The sequence below is a fragment of the Mytilus trossulus genome, chromosome 14 (genome assembly GCF_036588685.1).
Source record: "Mytilus trossulus isolate FHL-02 chromosome 14, PNRI_Mtr1.1.1.hap1, whole genome shotgun sequence".
In the NCBI taxonomy this organism is placed as follows: Eukaryota; Metazoa; Mollusca; class Bivalvia; order Mytilida; family Mytilidae; genus Mytilus; species Mytilus trossulus.
In genome coordinates, this window is record NC_086386.1 from 56609739 (window position 1) to 56631220 (window position 21482).

At 30.3% G+C, this 21482-nt stretch overlaps 1 protein-coding gene across 1 annotated transcript in view; it reads left to right on the forward strand.

Annotated features, from left to right (window-relative positions):
- Positions 1-21482, forward strand: part of LOC134696024 (mitochondrial disaggregase-like) — a 33261-nt gene that overhangs the window by 8448 nt on the left and 3331 nt on the right. Inside the window, exons 8-13 of the mRNA XM_063557571.1 lie at positions 40-117; positions 1595-1650; positions 2208-2252; positions 4401-4562; positions 18049-18205; positions 18698-18771. Of these exons, the coding sequence (XP_063413641.1) occupies positions 40-117; positions 1595-1650; positions 2208-2252; positions 4401-4562; positions 18049-18205; positions 18698-18771 (572 nt within the window). The remainder of the gene's footprint in view (positions 1-39; positions 118-1594; positions 1651-2207; positions 2253-4400; positions 4563-18048; positions 18206-18697; positions 18772-21482) is intronic.

Here is a 21482-nt window from a genome sequence, read left to right on the forward strand (position 1 = left end):
TCTTTTGTAAAAAATAAAAGCAATTACCTTACATTTCAGCTGTAAGAAGAAAAGAGAATGGATGGTATGATGAAGACCATCCTCTTGTTTTTCTTTTCCTGGGATCATCCGGTATAGGTCAGTTGTTCTTATCTTGTTATCAGTCTCTACCACAAGGAGAAGTAATTTAAGTTAGTTTCTACCCTTAGGCAAAAACATCAACGTACATGAAAAGCATATGAAATAGCAAATGTTTTAGTTTGGATTTATTTATGTTTTGACTAAGGTATGGTCACATCAACTTGAAACTTTGTACACAAATTCATTATAATGTGAACTTTTTAAAAGAGGGGTGAAAGATACCAAAGGGACATACAACCTCATAGATTGAAAATAAAAGGACAACACTAGGGCTAAAAAAAGAAAAGGAAAAAGACAAACAGACAAATAAAAGTAAACAGAACACAGCATAGAAAACTAAAGACTAAGCAACATGAACACCACCTAAAACTAGGGGTGATCTCAGGTGCTCTGGAAGGGCAAGCAGATCCAGCTCCACATGTGGCACCCGTTAGGTGTCAAATTTTGGTGTTATTTAGTGTTTCACTGATTATGTGATGTGATAGTGTGAAAGCTGTACACATTCTCAGGTTGGGGTTAAATTAGCCTTCTATTTAGTAGTGGTCATATCATTTCTGTATTCTTTGATTTTTTCAGTTAGTATATTATCTATTTTTTATAATCATCCACCTTATTCTTTATATTGAAGCAACTAATTAACTTATATCATCTAATCATTATTTTTGGCCCAATTTTCTGTTGTATTTACACATAGTTCTGTGTTTTCTAATTCGAAACCAGCCCCTGTGTGTTTAATTTGAGCTTTAGAGCAGACACAAGTTGTGTCTACAAATGTACAGAAGTTGTCGTTTGTTTATGTAATTTATATGTGTTTTTCGTTTCTCGTTTTTTTTTTATATAGATTAGACCCTTGGTTTTTCTGTTTGAATGGTTTTACACTTTAAATTTTGGGGCCCTTTATAGCTTGTTGTTCGGTGTGAGCCAAGGCTCCGTGTTGAAGGCCGTACTTTAACCTATAATGGTTTACTTTTTAAATTGTTATTTGGATGGAGAGTTGTCTCATTGACACTCACACCACATCGTCCTATATCTATTATCAGTGATGCATGAATAAAAAAAAAATTCAAGAGCATAGGACAAAAAATTCCTAAAAAATTTCCCAATTACAGCTAAGGTAATCTTTTCCTCAGGTAGATAAGCCTTAGTGTTTTAAAAATTCAAACAGTTAATTTATGATTTATGACAATATCAATGATAATTCATGTCAACACAAACATTTTTAATAATTTCAGTTATTGCATGAGTAATAAACAAGGTTTTGACCATATTTTACCAAATTTTTTTTGTCACAAACATTTTTCTTCAGGGACCATAATTCATAAAGTTGTTCGTTATGGTAGGAACACTTTTCAACTTGTGTCATTGACCATATTAAACTGCATTTTGATTTAACCAATTATCATGAGATATTAGACGATTGAACTTAAATGACACATTGTGAAAACATTTAGTAGATCTTTTTTGAATATTTCAGGCAAAACAGAACTAGCAAAGCAAGTAGCAACATACCTACACAAAGATCCTAAAAAGGTAACATGTTTTATAATAAGCCAGTTCTTGTTTTCATCTGGCCCAAACATATTTTCTTTTTTAAAAGCATTTTTTTTTTTAGAATTCCTTTATTTACTTTTGTTTAGGAGATATTAAGGTATAACCTTTTATTAATAATATGGTTCATAGAACTTAAAATATTTTTCATGATTAAGAACATTAAAAAATTAAAATTAAAAATTGTGACATGATTGCCAATGATTTAACTTGTTAACCCACAAGAGACCAAATGAAGTGAAATTAAAAACCTTAAGGTCTTATCAGTACAGTCTTCAACATTGAGCAAAACCCACATCAGCTAAAATATATTTCAAACAAGATAGACAAGTAAATATCTGAATAATGACAGACAGGATTTTTGTGTGAAAAAATAATTAGTACCACAAATTCAAAATTATGAACAATTTACAAATTTTCTATATAGCAATATGTATGCATTAATTTTTAAGACTACAAAAAAGATATCCACAAAAATGCAAGCTTAAAATGAAAATTATGACTCCACAGTAGTAAAATGTTTTTATAATTCTTTGTAGGCTTTTATCAGAATGGATATGTCAGAGTATCAAGAAAAACATGAGGTTGGTTTCATAATTAATGTATGCATATAAGAATGTCATTTTTATGGAGCCTGCAACTTCTGTTGAAGAAAGCTCTACATAGGGATAGTGTAACAAACTTCTTAAAAACTTAATATTTTGGAAGGTAGAAGATATGAATTCTTCATTCTTTTTTTAAAAAGCCTTATATTATTAAGTTTCTGTCTGTCATATGTCCATTGTCCTTGGCCTCATTTTCATGGTTCAGCATGTTCAGTGACTGCTTGAAAAACAAAAAAATTTAGTATTCATAATATCTCTCTTATTATGAGTTAAAAGATAACAGTATAAGATAAGTGCATACCTTGCAAGGTCCTCATGCCCGTCAGACATATTTTACTTGACCTCGACCTCATTTCATGGATCAGTGGAAAAAAAAAAGTTTTCTTGGTCAAGTCCATATCTCAGATACTATTTAACTTACCCAGTATAGGTTTACTATATTTGGTGTAATGAATGATTGTAAGGTGTACATGCATGGTCAACTGCAATGTTTCATGTGATGCTTGGTTGACCTAATTTTCATGGTTTAGTGGTTTAAGTTAAGTTTTTGTGGGTTATTTTTTTTATATAATACTGTATGCAGTAGGTCAACTATATTTATTTTACAATGTACATGTCAGTCTGGCATGTTTTATTTGACTTTGACTTGGTTTTTACAGTTTAATGCTCAATATTATTTTATTGTTGTTTTTTGTGTGTGTCTATTTTCTAATACTAGTATAAGCAAGAGGTCAACTATATTTGTTGTATGTAATGATAGTAAGGTGTAAATGTCTGTATGGTAATTATCATCCTTGCAAGGCAAGACATCATTTTCATGGTTTATTGGTCAATCTTAAGTTTTCCTTAGGTAGTGAGTTTCTTTCTTAGATACTGTAATATTTATGCAATAGGTCTACTATTACTGGGTGTTTGGAATAATTGTAAGGAGTACATTTCTGTGTGGCAGGGTTCATCTGACCTTGACTCTTATTTTCATGATTCATTGGTCAATATAAAAATTTCATGATTTTTCTTGTATAGTGATACTTTATTAAATCAATACATGTCAGTCTGGCATGTTTTATTTGACTTTGACTTGAATTTTGCAGTTTAATTCTCAATGTTATTTTATTGTTTGTTTTTTGTGTGTGTCTATTTTCTAATATTAGTATAAGCAAGAGGTCAACTATATTTGGTATATGGAATAATTGTAAGGTGAACATGTATTTCCAACTTGGTTTATATGATCTTGACCTCATTTTCTTGAATAATGTGCATGGTAACTTCAATTTGCATTATAGCAATAGTACTAATGTAAGTCAGTATCGTCTCCTAGGAGACGATATTAAGAATTGAACAATGGACAGTCAGTGCGTGAATGCTTCTAACTACCTGATTCGAAGATATTACGAGATGTGAATAATCAATGTTTATTGATTGGTTAGGACAATCCAAACCTAGTAAATGTCCTTCAATCCAGAAGAGAACACTTTCCATTTTCATCAGCTTAGAGACAACTAGCCCTTTTTGAAAGGCTAATACTTGTTTGTGTAATGAAGTTGACAATTTTCTTGAGTATTTTTTCTTTTTCCTTTTTAGAATTTTATGATAAAGGTAAAATCAGACCAATGTACTCTTGCATTAGTTTAATCTTGTAGGAAGATCTTATTCAGGATAAAAAAAACAATCAAAGTAAAAAAAATGGAAAACAGACTTGGAATCTGATGTTCAGAAGTTGTTGCTTGTTGATGTGTTCCATAAGTTTTTATCGTTTCTGGGTTTTTATATAGACTCTAAGACGGTTGGTTTTCCCCATTTGAAGGGTTTTACACTAATCATTGTTGATACATTCCCCATTTCCATTTTCCATTTTATTGGTGTTCAATGTGAGCAAATGCTCAGTGTTGAAGACCATACTTTGGCCTATAATGGTTTACTTTTATACATTGTGACTCGGATGGAAAGTTGTCTCATTGGCACTCATACCACATCTTTTTATATCTATTGGTTCTAGAAATCGCAAATCTAATACTGGCCCCTAAATAACAAGTAGCCCCACTTTTTAAAAATTTTATTAGTATAAAAATACATTCCAGCTTCTAGAGTGCTTTGAACAGTCATAATTTCTGTTTTTTAATTTTCAAGGTTGCAAAGTTTATAGGATCACCTCCAGGATATATTGGACATGATGAGGGAGGTCAACTGACCAAGAAATTAACAGAAAGTCCAAAGGCTGTAGTACTGTTTGATGAGGTGGACAAAGCACATCCAGACGTTCTGACAATAATGCTGCAATTATTTGATGAGGTAACAGTGTTTTGTATGAGGATAGTAATGCCCTTTATTATCAGGTGTCAAACGGTCATTTACGGCTACCATTAGCGTTAAATTGGTTGAAATTTTACCGTGTTTCGTCAAATATCCTAAATGTGATTCATCAGAGGTCCCAAATAATTATCTTTTTTGTCAATTTTGGGAAAAATTTCTTGATATGTCAGAATCAGTTGTTTTTTTTATCGTCTAAAAGAAAGCGTACATGCACCAAAAATGACTGTTAACGTCATTTGGCAAGAATTTTTACCGTTATTTATCATGAATGTACCCCCATTATTATCCTCTTGTATTAGATCATATTATTCTTTGCAGGATACCAATTTTCATGGATTTCGTGGGTATAGGTAAACCAAGAATTTAAATGTCCAATGAATTACACATTTTTTGTAGGTCTGTACAGAGGCTTTGCCAAAACCACGATATCAAATCTCTATTAAAATGTGAATTTTTTCCTGAATCCACAAAATAATGGTATTCAAGAAATTAAATAAGTCCACAGTTTATAGTTTATCAATGCATCCAATGAGATTTGATTTGTCTTCACAGGAGATTGTAAAATCTCTACATTTTAGATTTGCCAAAAAAAATTCAGACCTATTTCAAGTGCCAATATTGTGTCCCTTTTTGCCCCAACTGGTCGTGGTGGGACCACTGTGGTTGTTTCTAGCTGCTCTAAGCTAAGCAATCTATTTATTTTTGGTTATAATAAAGTTTATGCTAATAATTTAATGCAAAACTGTCTAAAATACAAACAAGAAGCAATTACTTTTATAGATTAGTTTATTATGAGTTACTCTTTAAATTCTCTCATTCTGAAGGTAAAGAAATTTATAAAATTTCATGGTCTTTTCTACAGTTATAAATAACACTCCAGAAATTCCAGGACAAATTTTTCAGTTATCTGTGTTGCTTTTATTGCAAAAGGAAACCAGAAAAATAAGACTGTCTGTTTCCGTTTACCATGTCTATTCTACTAGTATAGTGCTTGACATAAATCTTGTCACCTTCCGTAAGTTCCATTAATAGTGAAACTGATTGAGTTGTCCAACCTGAGTCATGAGAATATACGTTAAGAAATAAATCACCATTCTTATTAATCTGAAAACTGATACTAGCATTATCAAAACTTCCCATCAAACTACATGATATATGGTATAGTCCTGATCTTGGTGCAGTAAATTTTCCAGTCTTCTTGTTGTAAGCGTTTCCTTGATTGATCTGCACATCATCAAATTTCAGAATTTGGCTACCACTAAATGTCTTGCTTCTCTTAAGAAAAGCGAAAAATGCTGGCTAAGTTGCAGCTGTTGTCTCTGAAATGAAAAAAAAATAAAACTATATACAACAACAAAAATGACACAAAAAAGCTATATAATGTTTTAAAAAAAATATCTACATATGGAAAGCTACAGAATTGTAAGTAAAACCTAATTAAGGTGTTAGATGATGATGAAAGTTTTTAATGACCTTAACAGGATGTCTCGGGTGTTATATTATGAAGCACCAGATAACAATTGGTCTATATCTTTAATGCAAATTGTGTGAGTAGTACATGTATGCAATTCATGTGAAAGACTTTTTAAAATATAAATGTAGAAAATTAGGTGTATTATCATAATTTTGATTGTATTTTCTTATAAAAAAAACACAATATTTGTGTTTGATTCATTTTTTTCAACCTTGCCAAATAAGGTAAGATTACTCAGATATTAGGAGATATATAGATAATAACTGTTTAGTGTCTTTAAATATCAGCTGTATTTGTACGAGGCTAGGAAACAAGGTGTATGCGAGCTTTTAGCAAGCTATTACACCTGTTTCGAGCCGAGTACAAATACAGCTGATATTTAAAGACACTAAACAGTTATTGTCTTTATCCTGCAATTAATTCTGCATATTGTTTGTGTTTTTAAAGACACAAAAACTAACAAATATTTAGCATTTGTTTTCGATTTGTAATCCCTTGAGGCCCGCGTAGTAATATCAAAATCACACATTACGCTGAAGATGGGTTCGCAAAAAAAGAATCGTGAATGGTCAACAATAATACATCGCTCAAGGTGAATAATTATCTTTTTTAACATAGCAACTAATTTCAACAGTAAAAACAAATAACAAAATATTGTTAAATTTGAAACAGAAGTGTACGAGTTGTCCTACGCTTCAGACTTGACATTCATTGAAGATGCATGTTGAAATTGACATGGTTGATTTTGTAACACAATCATTTGAAATCGGCAATTGTCATTGTAATTGGAATTCAACTGGAATACACATTCTGAGGTCACACAGGTTCAAACAATACCCAGTCGGGCAGTGGGCGGAGCTTTCAAGCGATATCTGTATAGTATACAGATACAGCATAGCGATATCTGTATAGTATACAGATACAGCATAGCAATATCTGTATAGTCTACAGATACAGCATAGCGATATCTGTAGGGCTGTATCTGTATAGTAGGACACCCAATTGCAGGATAAAAAGTAATTTTATATTAGAAAGTGTTGTTTGATACATATATATATATGAAGAATGAAAACATGTCATAAATCACTACCTTTAATAGCAAAAATATAGATGCAAAACTCACAAAAAAGTCCATAACAGTAATGGACCCCATTACCCCCCTAACCCCAATTTTTTTTTTAAGAATTTAAATTTAAAATGAATTCAAATACCAATGAAATAATTCTCTGCTTGAGCCACTGAGTTGATATGAAAAAAAAGATAATTCTATAAAAGTTCAGATCTTTTGAAGTATTTGAACAAATATCTTCTTTTTGAGCCTATTTTTACTTTATTTTCCAATACTTAACATTTAATTAATATTGTTTCTTTGAAAAAAATAAATGTAAAATGCCAATAATATTCTTACCTTTCATTTCTTCTTTGTAGGTAGCTATGGTAACATTGTTATAAGTCTTTAAATTGTCTACAGCAGTTTCAACTCTCTTATCAACAACATTTTCCACAAGGTCTTTATTTGCTTTGGAAACTGCGGCTTGTACTTCCTGTTTTATCAGTTCTTTTAGTTGTCCAGTAAGAACTGAAATGTCCAACTCTGCTTTAAGGGGTGCATTCAATGTAGCTATTAAGAGAATGTCAATGGCATTTGAACAATTGTCATTTTCACACGAAGTCCCTAGACGCAGTTGAAAATTTAGTATCAAAACAAAAAGAAAAAGGTTATGTCCATGTTCCATCTTGGAAACCGTATCTCTGACTCGCAGGTACATAATGTTCTGTTCAATTTATTCTTTAAAAAGGTTTTAAAGTAATCGCTTGAAAATCGTTTGAAATATTGCTTATTACAGACTGATGGGAAAAGCGTTTATCTTTTTTTGAAACCTACAGAGTTTAAATTTTGAAAAATCTATGAACTTTCGCCATCTGTTTTTAAGTATTAAATGTGTATAATGGTACAGATTAAATCTGTCATAGATACAGATTTATAGATGAATTATAATAAATTGACACCTAAGTGAAAGTAATCAAAACAATTATGAATGACTAATATTTATTATATATATTACACAGTCAGGCAGTTTATTCCCAATTGTTCCACTTTTTAAAATTTTAGAGTTCTGATTTTCCCATATGAAAAGCTTTAATTCTCCCACATGAAAAGCTTTAATTATGTCCCACATTATTTTACAAGAAAAATGTTCTTAGATAAACAAGATAACTGTTGGTTGTTTTTTCTAAATAAACAAGAATTAATTATTGCACATTTTATATTTATTTTATAAAATTATAAAAACAAGTTTTTTAAATTATCAGATTAATGCACTTTTGATTAGAAAATAAAAAGTTTCTGATTTATGAAATATATTTACAATGATAGTTTATACCCATTTCATATCCAAACAATTGTACTGAAAAAAGTGAATATTTCTTTAATAATGGTAAATTTGTATATGATAACTCGACCAGACATATAATGTAATTGAAATTAACATAAAATAAAGAACGACTTGATGTACGATAAAATTGAAACTGCTTAATTAATACAGGTAGCCTTTGTGATAAATAAATAAAGATAAAACAAAACTTTATTCAAATAACTATATATGGTGAGAGGTATAGATATATAGATTCGTAATTATTGCATGGCATGTACATTTGTACAAGGATAGATAATATTTATAAAGGTAGATGTTAATAATTTATAGTGGGAGTTTTTTTTCTCATTTGCTTTCCCCCCGACAAATGAGACTAAAAATCTGGGCCCCCCTTAGTTGCTTTCCTGCATGGGCAACTGAAGGTTGATGTAACAGGGTGATTAATAATAAGATATGTTTAATATTAAAAAAAAAATCAATATTACATTGATTGCATAAAAAAATGCACTGAGGTTCCCAGTTTTTGTAGTTTGTGCGAAAGATTTGAACTGATTTAGTTATTTCAGATAGTCATATTCAAGCTTAAATATGGAAAACTTAACATTTAATATGCCATAATATGTCACTTTTCAGATAGTTTATGTTGAAAATGAAAGTGGCCGCATCTGTGCTCACCCTCAACCTTAATATATGTTATGTATTATCATCAAATACAACTTACATTTCAATATTAAGAATGAACACAAATGTGGCCACTTCCCTTTAAGATGAAAACCATCTAAAATTTAACTCAAATGCTTAAATTGTGAAGATTTCAGTAATTTAGTATGACTTAATGATGCTAGTACGCGATATATGTGCATTGTATAGTCAAAAATAGATCATATTTATGTAGCAGAAGTATTTACTTTCAGATAAATAGCTGTTTCAGTGTTTACATTATAACAATTTTGTAAAACTGATATATTTTGGGGCCAAAAAGGGGTCTTACTGAACCTACTCCTTTGCGAAATATCCTGTTGGATAAATTTTATATTTTTAGGTTATGAAGATGGATGATAGGAGATTATGCAATATATGGTCAATGTCAGATAAACCATTAGTATGGTCGTATGAGTGCCAATGAGACAACTCTCTCTCCAAATAACAATTTATAAAAGTAAAACATAATACGTCAAGGTACGTACAGCCTTCAACACAAAGCCTTGGCTCACACTGAACAACAAGCTATAAAGGGCCCCAAATACTAGATTGTTAAACCATTTAAACAGGAAAGCCAACGGTCTAGTCTATATAAAAAACATATGAATAAGGGAATGTTTATGGTAGGCTTGTAGAATAAACTTATCATAGATACCTGAACTAATTTTAGGATATTCGCTAGACGCTTGTTTCGTCTACAAAAGACTCTATCAGTGATGCTCGAATCCAAAAAAGTTAAAAAGGCCAAATAAAGTAAGAAGATGAAGAGCATTGAGGACTAAAATTCCTAAAAGTTTTGCCAAAAACAGCTAAGGTAATCTATGCCTGAAATTACCATAAAACTTTAAAAAATATCTTCCTATGAAATTTTATTTTAATTTTAAATTACCTCTTTTAGGAAAATTAGTTGCTACTTAAATATATGATTGTAATTCAAATGAGATGATATAGTTCAGGGGCGGATCCAGGATTTCAAGTTAGGGGGGGCGCAAAATTTATATCTTCGCCGAGCGGAGCGAGGCGAAAAATTTTTGGAGGTTTTTTTAGGTAAAATTATTGAAATATTCTTCTAAAGGGGTGCAATGTTGATATCTCGAACTATTGTGAGTTAAAATTAGCGAGGAATTAAAGTTTCAAGCTGAAACCGCCTTGAAAGCCGTACGGTGACCTAAAGTTGTTAATGTTTGTGTCATTTTGGTCTTTTGTGGATAGTTGTCTCATTGGCAATCATACAACATCTTCTTTTTTTATATTAATCCACACCTGACAACAATCTACAGATAGACGGGCGGACAGACGGACGCAATGTGAGGCGAGACAGATCACAATTGTTTATCAGACCAATATATTTTTCAAACGAAAATTTCTTCTTTTACCAGCGATTTTTTAATGTTCTTTCATACTATCTGTTTTTTACATTTTTGATTTTCGGAGGTCGTGCCAGACTTTACTGTGTTCGCCACAAACAACTCAAATCAAAATGAGATGCATTTACGCAGTTATGTTTATTTTCTAGGGATCCAAGCATACAGTAATACGGTACAGATTTCGGCTAAATATTTAGGTTGCAATGAGAAACAAATATAGACACAGAGATACAAATTAATAAACTAACCTTTCGCTTGAAACCGTATTTCTATCTTTCATTACGGATATTATAAAAGATCCCACCTGCCGACTGCTTTCTTGACCGTGTCATGATGAAATTGTGAAAGTGAGTAAGGGATGTTTTGGAACTTCAATTATCAAGCAAATTAATTATAAAAACCGCAAATATAATGTAACATTTGTTTTTACTTTAACTGCTAAAAACCTAGTAATTTGTCATCAAATGCAGCTCCGCGTTTGACACTTCATTTGAAATCATTCAGTATAGAACTTTAATAAAGCGTAGGTTGGTTGATCAGTAATCACGTTGATTCTGTTAAACTGACTGTTTTATATACTTTGAATGTTAAAAAAGATTGAATGGTCTCTTCTGATACTTTAAATATGTTGAAGTCAACCCATGCTTTGCAAATTTTAGGGGGGGCGCACGCCCGCCACGCCCCCGCCTAAATCCGCCCCTGTAGTTGAATAATGTATCATAAGCTATAAATAAAATGGACTCTTTGAAGATGCAAAACTAATTTTAATATTCTTTTAAATGTTATACAACATCATAACTGTCATAACTGTCCCTTGCTTTTAAAAAAAAGTAACATTGATGCCCAAATACCCAAAATTATAATGGTGGTTCATATAGGTTGCAGGAAATATCCAGAGAAGAATGATGGCTCAAGTTGCCCAATAACTCTCTCAATTCTGTTTGTTCTGTGTAAAATGTATACTTGGTCCCCTTTGTTGAGTTCCATTAACACTGAGGAAGGGGACGTAGCATATCCAGAGCCATCTGCATAGCCATATACAAAGGCTTCATTGTTTTTGTTTATCTGAAATGTAACAGTGGATTTTTCATATCCCATCAGATTATATGATATATGGTAAAGTCCAGATTTTGGTGCAGTAAATTTTCCAGTCTTTGGGTTGTAGTGACTTCCAAGATTTATGCGGACATCATCAAATTTCAGAATGTCACTTCGACTGAATGGGTTTATTTGATTCTTAAGAAATGCTGAGAAAGCAGGCTTCACCATTGTCTCTGAAACAAATAAAATGTAAAGTAAATATAGCAACAAACAAACAAAAAATGATTATAAACAGTCAAGATGATGTAATAAATCAATTGTCTCATATCCTGGCAAAAATTAATAAAAAAAAAAAAAAAAAAAAAAAGAAGAAGAATTAAGATCAATAGAGGCCATATTTGCCCCACTTATATTTAATTCATGTTTCAAAATTTTAAAAATAATGATGAAAAGAGATGTGAGAAAGCTAATTAGAACAAGTCTTTTGTCAAATTTTATTTCAAAGTATTGATTTTTACATGCCTTATTTAAAGTCATGAACTAGAAAGAGAGATTTTTTGTTGTAATTTGACAAAATTGTTAGGATTTCAACCAAATTAAGGGCATACGATACAGTTACAGGGGAGGTAATGACGTTGCTAACATAAAATGTTATTTTCATGACGTCAAACTATAACTTATCGGGAAAAGATTCAGTTTGCGACTGATTTTTATCATTCAAACTTATTTATCTTGAAAACCAGTTCATCGATGGACCCCTCTTTTTTAAAATGCCATTTGGTTTGATTTCGCGAAAAGATTATGTGTGCCAATTTTAATGAAAACGTAAATAGTGCAATTTTTTTTAATTTGATAAATGTACAGCAAAAAATAATGGGTTTTTTTTCTACATTCATGAACATTTGATAAATATGAGTTATATCTGAATAAAAATATATAATTTTTTAGGATACTTATAAAATACAGAAATTACAAATTATTTAACAAAAAACAATTTGTGTTTATCTTTGAAAACAAAAAGTTATGTCTTTCTTTTGGAAGGGAAAATACGGCAACAAATCCGAATTTTGAGCAAATATACAAAATGTCAACCTCATTATACTCAAAAAGTAGCACATGAAGATATATATTTTATTATATATTTGATTTAATCAGGTAAAAAATAGTCTATATGGAAATTTTTATCAAAATGTAAATACGGGATCAAAACTGTATCGTATGCCCTTAAGGAAACATGGGGTGCAGGTGTTGACAAACTAAATATTCCAGGTAGATATGTAAAATGTCATAACAAGCATAATGTTAATATATAAAATATCTTTTTTATGACACATGTACTCCATGTTTCCTGTCCAAAGAATCAATGGAAATTTACCCATTTTCATGGAATTTTTGTGGAAAATCAAAATGGATGTGATTTGTGACGTCTTAATTAGATGGCAATTATGTACATATTCAACAAAAAGACATATTTTTCTATCAAATCATTGTAAACCCTATGATACATTGTAATATTGATTAATAAATACGAATTTGAAATTTTAGCTAGAAATAGAGGCCATTTTAGGGCCTTATAGCAGCTTCTCCTTTCAGTTAATTTTCTGGTAATCAGAATTTCATGCAATTTCCAGGCTATTTCAATCACTATTAACATGTGAGTTTGCGATTTCAACTTTTGTTTTAAAAGCTTAATTGAATAAGAATTTATTTATGAAAATGTTTGATACAAATGTGACAGTGATTTTAAACATTAATTTTCCCTAAGCTATGTGTATTTAGCCTCTTAAATGAGCCAATTACTACCAAATTTTTGATATTTTAAAAATACATTCAGAGTTCTCCCCCATGGCCTTATGTTGCATGCTCTATACCATGACGGTACGTCTAAACACCACCTAGGCCGCCTTGGTGCACTAAGCTCCAGGAAGTGCACTAAGCCCATGATGGACCAGTCAAATAAGCACCAAGATCATTCAGTACTATACAGATTTGAATAAAGAGCATATATTTAAATTTTGGTATAAATATATTCAGAAATAAAAGAGTTATTAACATTTTATATGGCACGCGCCGATTTTGTGTAATGTGTCCAGTTGTCATATTGTTGATTGGATCCAATGAAGCTTGACGAATTTAAAAATACTGCACTAAGGACATGAAGCAAAGGTTAAATATGCACCAAGTTCATAAATTAAGATAAATCATTATATTAAAAAACATATGTTAAAAGTTGATTTGATGATATAAAGAGATTTAAAAGTTATTAACACTTTTAACGTGACACGCGCTCTACTTGTGTAATGCATGTCTGATCACCTTGCTAATTGATCCAATCAATTCTGAGGGACTTGCATGTGTATCTTTAAACTAGTAAATTATTTTCTTTGTTCCCAATTAGTAATGATAAAAGGTCTCGGTTTTCTGTGATGCTTTGTGAGAATTTTTTTTGGAAAAAGTGGTTGTTTGCCCTTCTTGAAATAAAAGATTTGCGGAAATAATAGTAAAACCAATAGAAATTGGCTTTTTACGCGAAGAGGAGTATATTGTAGTCTTTTTCTTTCCTTTTATTCTCCCCCATTTAGTGTTTCAATAATTGCACGAATAGACACAAATTTATACAGACTCAGTTATTCCAAATATAATATACTTGAAATTCTGCAAGAGGTAATTATTAAATTTATATTTCATATAAATAGATAGTTATGATTGCCAATAAGACAACTATCCGCCACTGTCCAGAGATGGAAGGACGAAGATAAAAGCAAATAAAGGTCGCGCAATACAACCTTAAATGATAATCATACATAGGAAAAATTGCAACATATGTTTTTCATATGTTTTGAAAACATATGATAAACATATGTTGCAATTTTTCCTTTGTAGAGTAATTTCTATAGTCTCTCACAATTCTTTATAGGATGTCACTTGTATTTTAATTGATAAAATTGCTGTTTTATTCAATGTTTTTATTAAAATGGTTATATTACAAGTGTACAGACTTTAATAAAATATTGAATCTGACCCTTTTTAGAGAGATATTTTGAATTATTTTCATTAAATGCTCTAAGTACTTTCTGTATATGTATGTAAGGTCAAGAAACAGTAAATGACCAGTCCATAGATATTTTTTTTCGAATTAAGAACTCAATTAGATATTGAAAATATATATCAGAAAATGTTAAAAAAAATGTCACCGATAGGGTACTAAATTACATTGAATATATAGAGAAAATAAATATTTTTCTTCAACAATTTCCGGTTTCCTGAATAAATAAATCACGTGAACATCTCCATAGAATTTTTTTTTTTTTTTCCTCTTCCCATATTCATTGGTCCATTATATATACATGGTATACTTACCTTACTTATATTTTAACAGCTGATCATAAGGTAATGTTTGAGGTAAAATTCTTGTTTCAAGTTTATCTTAATATTTTTGTATATACAATCTCAAAAATATTAAGATAAACTTGAAACAAGAATTTTACCTAAAACATTACCTAGAGACCAGAGATATTGCAAATTCTGTAATGAGATAGAGGACGAAAGACACTTCTTTCTTAACTTCCCTAAATATAACTTTTATAGAAACAAATATTTTGATTCATGGAAATCAATTCGGAGTGGAAAGATATTTCTAAAGATGACATGCTTAAACTTAAATAATACTAAACCCCACCTCTCACAAATTTATATGGCAATAAAATTATTTGATTTGATTTGATTATTTCTGCACTGGGAAGGCTCTTATTTAATGAATTTATGATAATAGTCGTTTATTATGCACTTTCGAATTACAATGAAGTATTGATGAAAAACAAATAAAAGTATCATAAAGTCTAAATAACCTATCAAAAAATACACACAAAAAAATGAAAGAAATACAAAGTTATGTTTTAAATCCTACAAAAACAAAAAAATCGCATAAAAAAAATATATAACACGACAAACAAGAAGGTGTAATTATATATAAGCTGTGTAATTGTTATGTTTCTTTGTTTCTTCATGGATCACTGATTTTATTACCTGGTCAATTACTGGCACGTGCCGTCGGACAAAACCTTTGATGACAGAAAAATCAAATTACGAATTAACTACAATTTTTAATGACTAAAAAATTCAGATATATTATCTTCATGAAAAACTACGTCCGATGGTATGTTTATTTTATCCATAGCACCATCCCATCATGGGCTTAGTGCAGTTTCATGAGCTTAGTGCACCAAGGCGGCCTAGGTGGTGTTTAGACGCTCCCATACCATGATGGTGATATCTGAAGAGAATATATAATAGAATGTATATAATAAATGTTGTACTATAATTTAAGGGAAACCGTTCTATTTCAGAATCTGTGGTGCTTTTCAAAAAAATTAAAAAGGGGATACTGATCAACAGATTTTTTTTTAGTTTTCATTTAAAGTATTTGGAAATGTTTCAAAGTGATCGATGTATGGAGTCCTTATATAAAACATATGTAAAGAGAATTACAAAATTTTCACAACTTTAAGGACGATTAAACTCTGGATTAATTTTTATTTGTTGGGTACCAATTTTCGTGGGTTTTGTAGGAAAACGTAAACCACAAAATCAAATCTTCAACTAATTACAAATTTCCAATTGGCTTTTATGCAAAGATTGGTAAAAAGCATAAAATCAAATATCCCTGCAATTGTAAGTTTTCCTCAATCCACGAAAATTAATACCCACGAAAATAAATGAATCTACAGTATATTTCTAAGCATTTAGAATAGCAAAAAGAAGTTGCACATATTTAAAAATCTATAAAATCTTGTAAGCCTTTTTATATGCTCCAGTTTTAATTTTTAAAGTTGATTCCTGACTATTTTGATATAGTTGAATGTTTAAAGGTGGTACCAAACACCTTGACTTAAATTAATTTGGCTTGTTTAATTTTCATAAAATTTTGACAAAATATATTTTTTGACCCTTTGACAAAAATATAAAAATTTCAAAAAACTGGAACCACACACTTTATCGGAAAAATTTCATTGGATATATAGCAGTTTGACAAACACTGATTTTGATCATTGAGAAGCTTAATATTTCCCTGGCAATAGAACATGATTAAGACGTTCAGCTGATTTTTACAGAGTTATCTCCCTGTAGTGTTATGTACCACCTTAAAATAATATTATTATTTTTACCTTTCAGTTCTTGTATATAGGTTGACATTGTAATACTATTATTAGTCTGTAAGTAGTCCACAGCAGTATTTACTCTCTTCACAATATTTGTTGTTGCCAGTTTTACCTTCTGTCGTACAAGGTCTTTCACAGTTTTTGACACTGACGCCTTCACTTCCTGTTTTATCAGTTCTTTCAGTTGTGCAGTAAGAACTGATATGTCCAGTTCTGCTTTAAGAGGTGCATTCAGTTTTGAAATTAAGGGAACATCAATTGGATTTGAACAATTGCCATTTTCACACGAACTCACAAGACGCAAGTGAAAAAACAGCATCAAAGCAAAAAGAGTATGTCCATATAACATCTTAGAAACCAGTAAAATCGCTGTTGCTGGACTAGCCGGTACAAAGTTTTCTGTTCAATTAATGTTTTACACAGGTTTTAAAGCAATGGTTTGACAATCTTCCAAAATATTGTTTATAAGATCTAAAAGATTTAAGTAATAACAATGATTTGAGAACTTTATTGTTTGTAAAAACTAAATAGAACAGGTTTAAATGAAAATGGTTTGAAAATCATCAAACTTGTGACTGTTTATTTAATTTATATTGGGAAATGTTTTATAAACATAGTTTTAGGAAAATCAAAAATGTTATAATTAGATGTTTATAAAATCTCTGAGGGAATTGTTTAGCTTACCACTAATGAAATGTCTTTTATTTTAAACATACTTGTAAGAACTTTATAGTGAAATGATCAGATGGAAACCTTTATAGTGAAATGAGCAGATGCATAACATAAGAATAAGCTGTTTGTACTCTCTTTTTTTTTTAGATTAAAAATGCAACAATGCAAATTCAACATATTTTTTATCAGAACTGAAAAATGTATTCTTAATTATCTTTTGTTTGTATCAGTATATTATTAACTGCAAATGCACTTTGAGTATATTCCAACATTATTTTTTTTCTAATTAATAGCCAATTAATTTCTGTTATTGATTAGCATTGCTGTAAGGTGGTAAAAAGAAATTCAATTTGATGAAAACTAAAGATTAATTATGAAATCAAATGTTTGTGCCATCCTTTATGTGAAATTATGAAGTCGCCAAAAAAAAATATAATATGACACCCAATATTACAAATGAAAAATACCATCACACTTAAATTATACAAAACAGAAAATTTGAAAAAATTGGGAATGAAAATAGGAAATATGTTTAACAGACAACAACCCAACCAAAGTTCAGAAAAACAGCCACTAATCAGGGTCCTTTACACAGCAAAAAAACTAGTTCAGTGATAATGGATGCCATAAACTTTTCGGCATTATTTTAATTTTTTCATAATTATTTTTTTTCAGGGAAGATTGACAGATGGAAAAGGGAAGACAGTGGATTGTAAAGATGCTATATTTATCATGACTTCTAATTTAGCCAGTGAGGTCATAGCTGAACATGCTCTACAGTTAAGGAAAGAAGCTGATGAAATAGATAAACAGAAACATACAGGAAAACTGGGTTTGTTATACATATGAATTAAAAGAAAGAGTGGGTAATATAACAATGAGACAGCAACCAAACAACATGAATAACATAAATAACCAAAAGACTTTTAAGAAGTGACCATGCATTTAATTGTCCAATAAAGACAGGTGTCTATAGAAAAGTAGTCTATAGAGAAAGTAAAACTCTCTACTGAATACCAACTCATTTTCATAAGCTATTTATTTTCATGGATCTTTCATGATCTTTCAAAGTAGAAACTGCCTGCCATAATTCTGAGTCCTTTGTTGCAATGTTAACTATTTTGAGAGGACTGCGTTCTAAAATCCTGTATTCCTAAGAGTCATAAAAAGGATGTCAAAGTTTAGAGCAAACTAATGCTCAAATGTTTCAATATTTTTGTTTACACTATATATTAATACTACTCAGAAACATTTTTCCTTTGACATTTTTTGTTTGTTTTTTGTTTTGGTATTTTATATAATTAGTTAAGTTTCCATTTCACAGAGGATTTAGAATCATCAGAAAGAATAACTATATCCAGAAGGTTCAAAGACCAAGTTGTCAGACCCATTTTGAAGGTAATAGAATATAATTAAGTAATTTATTATTGGTCATTAAACAAAATTTGTAGATTTCTAAGGCATATATTACATGTATTATTTTAAAGTGAATAAGAATTTTTGAGAAAGTAAAAAAATGAAGACTAAAAATGTTGACTGAAGCCAACCAAAAAAAATGTTTTCTAGATGTAAAGTAAAGCGTTACCATAGATATAAAAAGATGTGGTATGAGTGCCAATGAGACAACTCTCCATCCAAATCACAATTTATAAAAGTAAACCATTATAGATCAAAGTACCGTCTTAAAGGGAAAATTCACAATTTTTTACTTATGGTTTAAATATGTTCATTATGACATAATATATATATTCACAAAGTTTTATCGCTATATGTGCAGTAATAAAGGAGAAATTCAATATTTAATGAAAAAATATTAACTACTTCCTGTAGGTCGTGACGTTCTCTCCTGGTTTTTGCATGCCGGGATTTAAAATACAATCATTAAAAGTCTTGGTTTTTAATCATATTTTAATGTAATCGTAAGCGCGCCGATGACTTATGCTTTATCTAAATAACCATCCGATAATAAGAAGATAAAACGCACAGGCGTTCAATTGTACATATTCATGAGATAAATTTTCTATGTTAAACGTATATATTCGAATTATTTTTGTAGACAACACAAAAAGTTATAAATTTATTTTTAATTAATATATTTTCGGACTGATAAGGTGAACAAAGTAAAGTACAATAATCTGTAAAGACAATATGTTGGTGTACTCTTATTGACCTTTTACTATCTCTGCTATGACTTGGTTGATACGATGTGTGTATTCACGGTTCTGTGGCAATACTCGTAGATGGCTTGTTGAAAGGTAAATTGTTATTTGCACTTTGGTATTTAACCACGCCTCTCGGGCACACCTTGCCAGGTGTGACTGTCTATTCGGATCAGTGAATTATAAGACAAGGGAGCATTCAATACACATATTTAAAATATATATTCAAGTTGGTGACAAATAAAAATTGATCGCCGTGGAATTATTTAATTATGTTTAGTGCTATTATTTATTTGAATTCAAATAAGTTAATTTACTAAGAAATACACAATTTTCGGTTAAAGACGGGAAACTTAAATCATATGTCCGATTGAAATGATTTACACCTTTTGTCCTTGATTGATGTCTAATAAAAAGGAGAACTTAGAAATTATAAATAGCTTTACCAAAGTATTTTTATTTGTCTTTATTAGGCAAATAAATGAATGAGAACACTTAGATTTAGACTTTTTAAAAGCCACGTATAAATTAATAACTGGAACTCACTGAAGATAACTCTACCGAAGTGGAATATAATATGAACGAATAAAGAAAAAATATATTTCTACTTGAGAAGTTTTAAAAAATTGCAAATTTAAGGTCTTCTTGGAATGGAATCGAAAAATTACGAATATATATTCTTTATCAAGTGTGAAAAACGTCAACCAAATTTAATCATAATCGGGGACGTCCTTATTAAGATAGTCTTCGTCTCACAACGTATAATACTTAATAACTATTTGATCAAAGATGTTTAAAAACAAAAGACAACGAATTTAATGTCATCTTTCCCTATTTTTGAATGTAATTATAAGTCTGTTCAACTGGCAAGAATACCCCTAAAGCAGACAAATATCTGACAAGCAGTTTATTCTTTAAATTTGCTGTCATTGAATATCAAGAAAGAAAATAAATCCCGAAAATGATTTGAAACTTTAATACTAAATAGCTTTCCTAGAAAATATTCACATCCCTCGGGGATTATTAGTGTACGTCCAGTTGCATATGTCGGAACAATTGTGGTGATGACGAATTTCTTTCTTTATTCGAGAACAATCTACATTTTGTAATTGATATATAAATCTGTGATTTTACTATGTTCATAACTTGGATGAACCAAAGCAAGTTATAGATCGACCTGTATTTAAATCAAATTGGTCCTCTTCTTCTTCTTCTTTTGGTATACAATAGTCTATCGAATTGGATTATTACATACTGTTGGTATACGTGGACTAATCTATTTACAAAACTTTTACCCCAATTTGCACAATATGTATGTTTCTTTCTTATGTTCAATGTATACATGTATATATTTTAAATTGTGCTGTAGTTCCGTAACTTTCTATCCGGGCGTATAAACGAATCGTCGACAAGTGCGCACATTTTTTTAATCAACATTTCTGGAATGATCCAACTATGTCCTTTACTATTGACAACGAGTAAATATTACATTTTCCCAGAGACATATAATACAATTATATGTCTCTGATTTGCCCAAATTAACCCTTGGAAAAAATACGTATATTTGTATATCTTCAATTTTTTTTTTTTTGTATCATTTTTTTTTTTAATAAATAATATTCTATAGTAATGAATAGTATATTATATCACTTTCGGACACGCAGGACAGAGATGTATATTATACATGCACCTGATAGTTCAGAATGGAAAGTTATAAGTTATCGGCCGTGTACACTGATCAATGCCTACAGAAGTGAGACGATGCATGAACTTGCAAGCCCGACAGGAAATTGCTTGAATACCTGGACGTGTCACCTTACACCCCTCACAATACCTTTGGGAGTAATACCTTAAGCCATGCGGGTGATCAATGGAGCGAAGATCCTAATTTATTTGAATAAAGTGTATTACTTTAAAGAATTATGAACGAATTAGATTTTCGAAAACAAT